General features: G+C 30.9%; 1 protein-coding gene across 1 annotated transcript; it reads right to left on the bottom strand.

The window, feature by feature from the left end:
• Positions 1-1,178: 1,178 nt before the first annotated feature.
• On the bottom strand, positions 1,179-1,634 carry LOC18991639 (ubiquitin-conjugating enzyme E2 D1). Its single transcript, XM_006414956.1, has one exon. It carries the CDS (start codon positions 1,632-1,634, stop codon positions 1,179-1,181), a length of 456 nt encoding a protein of 151 aa, XP_006415019.1.
• Positions 1,635-6,935: the final 5,301 nt, after the last annotated feature.

Raw genomic sequence — 6,935 nt, 5'->3', positions numbered from 1 at the left:
GATGGTGACTTTCGGATTCCGATAGGATGTCCATGTGGTGGACGAATCATCGAGGAGAACTCTGAAAATCCAGAAAAGAGATACTACACATGCAACGTGTTTAAGGTATTAGTTGTTCTAATTTTCTGGTTTACTTATAGAATTGCAAATTTTATTTAGAGCCAAAATACCTGTCTTGCTTTTAATATTTCTGGGTTCACTTTTACGATTGCAAATTAAATGTCTAAATTTCTGGGTTCGGAGCTTAAAATTGCATTAGATGTCTAAATTTATGGGTTCATGGCTTAGGATTGCGAATTACTTATTTTGATTTTTGGAATTTATGTGTAGAACAATGGCTACCACATTCGGAAAAAATGGGATCACGCTGTCAAAAAAGAGATTTCTAAGTTAAGAAATGAGATTCATGACCACTGCGTGAAAATTGCAAAGATGTCACACCATAAATCTCAAATCAAGCAAATGCGTATGGAGCTGAACAACAATGCTTAAGAGATTGCAAAGCTGAGGGATTTATTGGTGAGTTTAGGGTTTAAGGTTTAGAATATGAACCCCTAGAATGTTTCACGTGTTTATCTGGGATGAATTACCTTGTTTCTCTAAGAACTTATCTTATGCTGAATTTCTGGTAATTTCATTTAAACGAAGGTGTCACTAATTAGACCGATTTTTACCAAATTTTACCAACTATTGTAGTTTGAAAAATTTCACGTAATTGGGCCGAATTATACCAATTTGTACCAATCACTATCATTTGACAAATTTTCAAGTACTTGGGCTGATTTATACCCAGTTTTACTAATTTCTTAAATTTAGGATATTTTCTAATTTTAGTTTGTTCTCGTAGTTGGGCCGATTTATACCCAGTTTTACTAATTTTTAAATTTTAGGGTTTCTTCTAATGTTAGTTTGTTCGCGCAGTTGGGCCGATTTGTACCCAGTTTTATCAATTTCTAAATTTTAGGGTTTTTTCTAATTTTAATTTGTTTGTGTAGTTAGGCAGAATTATACCTATTTTTACCAATTTCTAAATTTTAGAATTTCTTCTAATTTTAGTTTGTTCTAATTTGAACGCAAAATTTGCAAAAAATTATTCATTTATCACAAAAAAGGTTCATAATACTTAAAAAATTAAGAGAAAAAAAAAACATACTAAATTTTTTTTTTCCGCCATGGATTCAATCTATGGCGTGCAATTGGGTCCAACTTCGAGCGAATTCATCGAACTGGACCTTGTCATTGTGAAACATTACTGCGGCCTCTTCCCTCACCACGTCTGTCTCCTCCACCCGTGGATGGATCAGCATGTCTTGAAGAGTCATCAACATCTGACCCACCGTCGTCGTCATGCACCATGTGTCATTCATCAGCATAGGGTGGAAGATGTCCCTGCCGTGGCTGACGCTTGGGTGGAAGATGGGTGTCTTGAAGAACACCTTCGGTGGCTTCAGCATAAACCCTGTTGAGAAGTAGATGCCAAGAGAAAAGACACTTCCTTCATTAAGAGTTGCCTTAGGACCGGTGATGGTGGCCGTCCACTCGTAGAAATCGTCGTCCTTCACACTGGCGGAGTAGTTGGGAGAGGGGTGATCTTCAAGGTCCTTGAGGGACCTTTGGATCCAGAACAAAGCCATGGGTTCTCATGGGGAAGCCATTTTTGTGAGTTTTGGTACTTTAGAGAGTTTAGGAAATTTAGGGTTTCTGGTATGGTGTGATGAAGTGAAAAGGAGAGAGGGGTATTTAAGAAGAACTGAGGCGGTGATTCTTAACATCGTCTCACAATGAAATTAAATGGGGCAAATAAATGCATCCACTCACGATGAAAATGAATCGATTCTCGATGTAAGACTGGTACAACTACCAAGTCTGATTACCGTTGACTAACTTTTCAAAGACGCATCACTTAAGTTATGATGTCACCTATACGGTCTTCTTATAATTTAATGATTTATTTACCCTTTCTTAAAATTACCCTAAATTGCATAACAACCACCACGAATACCCATTATCTATGTATTTAATTTATCCGATTTGACAGTTACCCGATTTCCTAATTATCACTACAATAATTTTTACGTGAAAAATAAACACAACGAAATTAATAATTATTATGGGCTTCAACATAAACAAAACCCAACAAAGTGGACTCAAAAACGAAACCCATCAAGATCCAACATAAACGAATTAATCACAAAGTAATTAAAAAACACACCAAATCCAACAGTAATATTTGTTCAAAAAGAAATTCGAATTCACAGCAAGCTAGAGGGAACATAAAGATTTTAACTCTTCCTCCTCTAATGATGCTCCGCGCCTTCCTCAACTGAAGCTCCAGGTTATTGTTCCTACATGGTAACACAGATAAAGACCAAGTAGTTCAATCGTGACACAACATAGTTTTACCTATGAGTACCAAATAATACAATTACATTTATAACAAATGTAAAATACATGTATCTCAGTCCGTCCTTTGGTGACATACGTCCTAATAACCGCTGGCTTCGTCTTCTTCTTCTCCTTGTCCTTCTCTGCTACTTCACCTTTCACTTCTTCACTGTCTTCTTCATCTTCTCCTTCTTCTCCTTCCTCTTCACCTTGTTCTTGTCCTTCTTTCTCTTCTCCTTGACCTTCTCTTGTTGCCTCTTTCACATAAGATTCAATAGACTTCAATCTTATATCAATGGCATCGATGAGGTCTCTCATTTGGAGGAACTGATCATCCATACTCTTTTTCAACCCTTGAATATTGTCCACAATTCCAATCAGAGCTGGAGTATTAGAGGAGGCATTCTTCGCTGGTTCATCTCGGTTAATTACATCGTTCAAACTCATATCCTTACAGAATATAAGCTTTCCATCATCAATTATACGCCTCGTCCAATTATCAGGAATTATATCATCGATATCTGGGTCTTCATACCTTTCATGATACCAGCTAACATATCTACCTCATCAGGAGATGGTTGCAAGATACTCTGGATATCTTTGGTATCACCGAGTGTTACATAGAGTTTCGACAAAGAAAAGCCTTTAAGAGTGAATGGTCTGAACTTCGTCTTAGACATACGAGGACACCCTATATCTGCTTCTTTAGCTTCTTCTCTGTTTGTGTCCTTCAGACAAGGTATTGCTTCAAAATGTAGCAGCTCCAAGGGAGTAACAAAGCTAGAAAATGTCAAAGAATCAGTTTCGACGACCCCGTTGAACTGCCTCATTGTATGATCAATTTCCTTGAGATTCACATCAAATGAATACCTCCCCCAAGGAATGGTTCTACACGCATCAAGATCATCCACAATCCTCAAGAAAAAATGGTCTACCGATGGAGCTCCCTTTCCAGTTTTCGCCTTACCACTAATCACACTTGCTAAAAAGTATACAACACACACTGTCAACCTATCTGGACCACCACGCATCTTATCTCTATTTTCTTCAACAACAGCAAGTGAATGGATAGTTCCTTTCTTAAAATACGTAGACTTAAACTCAATATTGCCCATCATCCCATAATTCTCAGGACGCATGTGGCAGTCTAATCCAGATATGAGTCCATGTTCCTTAAGCGAATACCAAATTGGAGCTCCATTGACAACAAACCAACACTCTCTCCTCTTGTTTGTCTTTGCTGTGCGGAGAAGGAGCATCCACATCCCCTAAGTCTTATGGGTTGGATCCATATACATTGCCTTGTGTATCTTTCTATTTATTATCTCTATTGTACATTTTCATGTATCGCTTCTAATTTATTCAAAGGTTACAATTCTACGGTTGTGTGTTTTCATTTTATTTTATTAATTGTATCATTTCGTATATAACCACTAATTATCAACGGTTGCTTCTCTTAATACTTATGTCTTTTAAAGATTATATATTTTGCTTCATTCGTCATTATTTATTTTATTGAAATTTTTTTATAATGCTCTTTTACTTTGAAAAACCACACTTTATAAATCTATTTATTGTTGATAAACTTCAAATTAAACGTAAAATTCCTTAATAAAAACATAGTTCATTTGCAAGCAATTGTTACTATTAATAATAACAATATGAAACACTATGAATGAATCATTGAACCATTGTGTATTTCTATTTATTAATTATTTTAATTAATTATACATTTTCATGTATAACTGCTAATTTGTTCAAAAGTTACAATTATATGGTTGTGTCTTTTTGTTTTATTTTAGTAATTGTACCATTTTGTACATAACATTTGATTATCAACGGTTGCTTCTCTTAATACTTACGTCTTTTCAAGAATGTATATATTTTGTTTCATTGTTCATTATTTCTTTTATTAAACTTTTTTTCTTATAATGCTCTCTTACTTTGAAAAACAACACCTTATATATCAATTTCTTGTTGATAAACATTAAATTAACTTAAAATTCCTTAGTAGAAATATTGTTCATTTCCAAGCAATTGTTACAGAAATAGAGTTACAAGAAATGTTTTTTAGTAGATGGTTAGCCAAGAATAAAGAAAAACTTGAAATAAAAGGTGAAAGATCTGCTCATTCTTCAAGAAAATATTTTTGGAACAAAAGCCAAAATATTTGGACTAAACAAAAAAATGGTAATTCTCTTGGAAATTAAATCACTAATCTTAAAAGGCAATATTATATTTTGTCTTATGATTTTTTTAGTGATATTTTATTTTTTTTAAAATAAAAACATTATTCAGTCAGGAATAAAAAAGTACTTGAATTGGAGGATCTACTATCCAGAAAATATGAGACACTTATATAATTTATTATAACCCTGAAATATGATATACCAAACTATAATAGGGATTAAGAATGCACTTTCTAAAGTAGAAAACACAATTTATAGATTTGGATGTGAATTGAAAAATAAACCAATTTATATGAAAGTTATGAAGTTTTTAGTTTTGAACATAAAAAAAAAATATGAAAAATCACAAAAAATTTCAAAACAAAAGAGAAGGCTAGGAAAAACAAAAAAAACCTAATCTGTGAAGAAAATAACAATATAAAAAACTATAATTGAACCATTGTGTCTTTTATTTTTTTTAGATTATAACTTTCTGTGAAAAACTATGAATGAACTGTTGTGTATTTTCATTAAATATATTTTAAATTGTATATTTTCGTGTATAACTACTAATTTTATACCGATATTTTATGGTTGTGGCTTTTCGTTTGTTATTAATATATGTGTTGTTTATTTAGTGAATATGTGATAACATTTTAATGGGAAATGAATGTTGGAGATTTAAGTGTTACCGTTTTTTAGTGAACTATTGCAACTATTGAGTTTATAGTTATTTTTTAAAACATTGAAATTCTAGAGATTATGGTAATTTAACCAACCATTGCAACTCTTGAGTTTATGGTTATTTACTAAATATTGAAATTATTTAGTTTAAGGTTATTTTACCAACTATTGCATTTATTGAGTTAATGGTTATTAAACCATTGCAACTGTAGGAATTATGCTTCTTCTAAACTAATGAAACTATTTGTTTGTACCCTTTGGAATTCTATAAAATAAAAACTATGAGTGGACCATTGTGTTTTTCTATTTATTTTTATTTTTAATTAATTACATAATTTCGTGTATAACTGCTAATTTATTCAATGGTTACAATTCTATAGTTGTGTCTCTCCGTTTTTATTTTATTAATTGTATCATTTCGTTCATAACCGCCGATTATTAAATGTTGCTTCTCTTATTGCTTATGTCTTTTCAAGATTGTATATTTTGTTCCATTTTTTTAACAATGCTCTCTAATTTTGAAAAACAACCTTATATATTAATTTTGTATTGAAAACTTCAAATTAACGTAGAATTCTTTTAGGAAAACATTGTTCATTTCCAAACAATTGTTACCGAAATAGTGTTAGATAATTTTTTTAAAGTAGATGGTTAGCCATGAATAAAGAGAAACTTGAAATGGAGCATGAAAGATCTGCTTATTTCTCAAGAAAATATTTTGGAACAAAAGCCAAATAATTTGGACTAAAAATGATAATTCTTTTGGCAATTATATTACTAATCTTAAATGGCAACATAATATTTTTTTATGATTTTTAGTTCTATTTTAAATTTGTTTTTTAAATTCTCTTCAACCATGAATAAAGAAGAACTTGAATTATATGATCTTAAATCCACTCAATATCCAGAAAAATATTTTTGGAAGAAAATTCAAAAAAATTAGGACTAAACGAAAAAATAATAATTCTTTTGGCAAGCTTATCACTAATCTTAGAAGGTAACATAATTTTTTGTCCTATGAGTTTATTAGTTATATTTTAAATCTGATTTTTAAATTTACTTTATCATTAAATATGCAAGTGTTGCACTACTTTTGTTTATACTATAACAGTTATATAATTTATTTGACGTATGAAACATGATATACAAAATGATAATGGGGATTAAAAATGCACTTTCTTAAGTAGATAATGCAAATAATAGATTTGCATGTTAAGTAAAAAAAAAAAACAAAGAAAAAGTAAATTAAGTGAAAGTGATGGAGATTTTAGTTTTGAAAAACAGAAAATGGAAAATCACAAAAAAAAAGTTTCAAGAAAAAAGAAAAGGCTAGGAAGAAAAAAAACATAAATCTGTGAAAAAAATTACAATATGAAAAACTATGCATTAACCATTTTCTCTTTGTATTTATTTATTATGTTTAAATTAATTGTATTTTTGTGTATAACAGTTATTAATATGAAAGATTATCATTATTATAAAGTTGTGTCTTTTCATTTATTTTTTGTTTTAAATTATACCTTTCTCTTAAAAACTTCGAATGAACCGTTAGGTCTTTCCCTTAAATATATTTTTAATTATTATTTTTTATATAACTGCCACCTATTGTATGGCTTTGTCGTTTGTTTTTTTTATTTGTATATGTGTTGTTTAGTTAATGAACCTGTGATTACATATTAAAAGGAAATGAATGTTAGA

The sequence above is a fragment of the Eutrema salsugineum genome, unplaced genomic scaffold (assembly GCF_000478725.1).
Source record: "Eutrema salsugineum unplaced genomic scaffold, Eutsalg1_0 scaffold_5, whole genome shotgun sequence".
In the NCBI taxonomy this organism is placed as follows: Eukaryota; Viridiplantae; Streptophyta; class Magnoliopsida; order Brassicales; family Brassicaceae; genus Eutrema; species Eutrema salsugineum.
This window is presented reverse-complemented; position numbering and strand designations above follow the sequence as displayed.

Coding starts and splice junctions, on each gene's coding strand:
- LOC18991639 (XM_006414956.1), bottom strand. CDS start 1,634: ATGGCTTTGTTCTGGATCCAAAGGTCCCTCAAGGACCTTGAAGATCAC.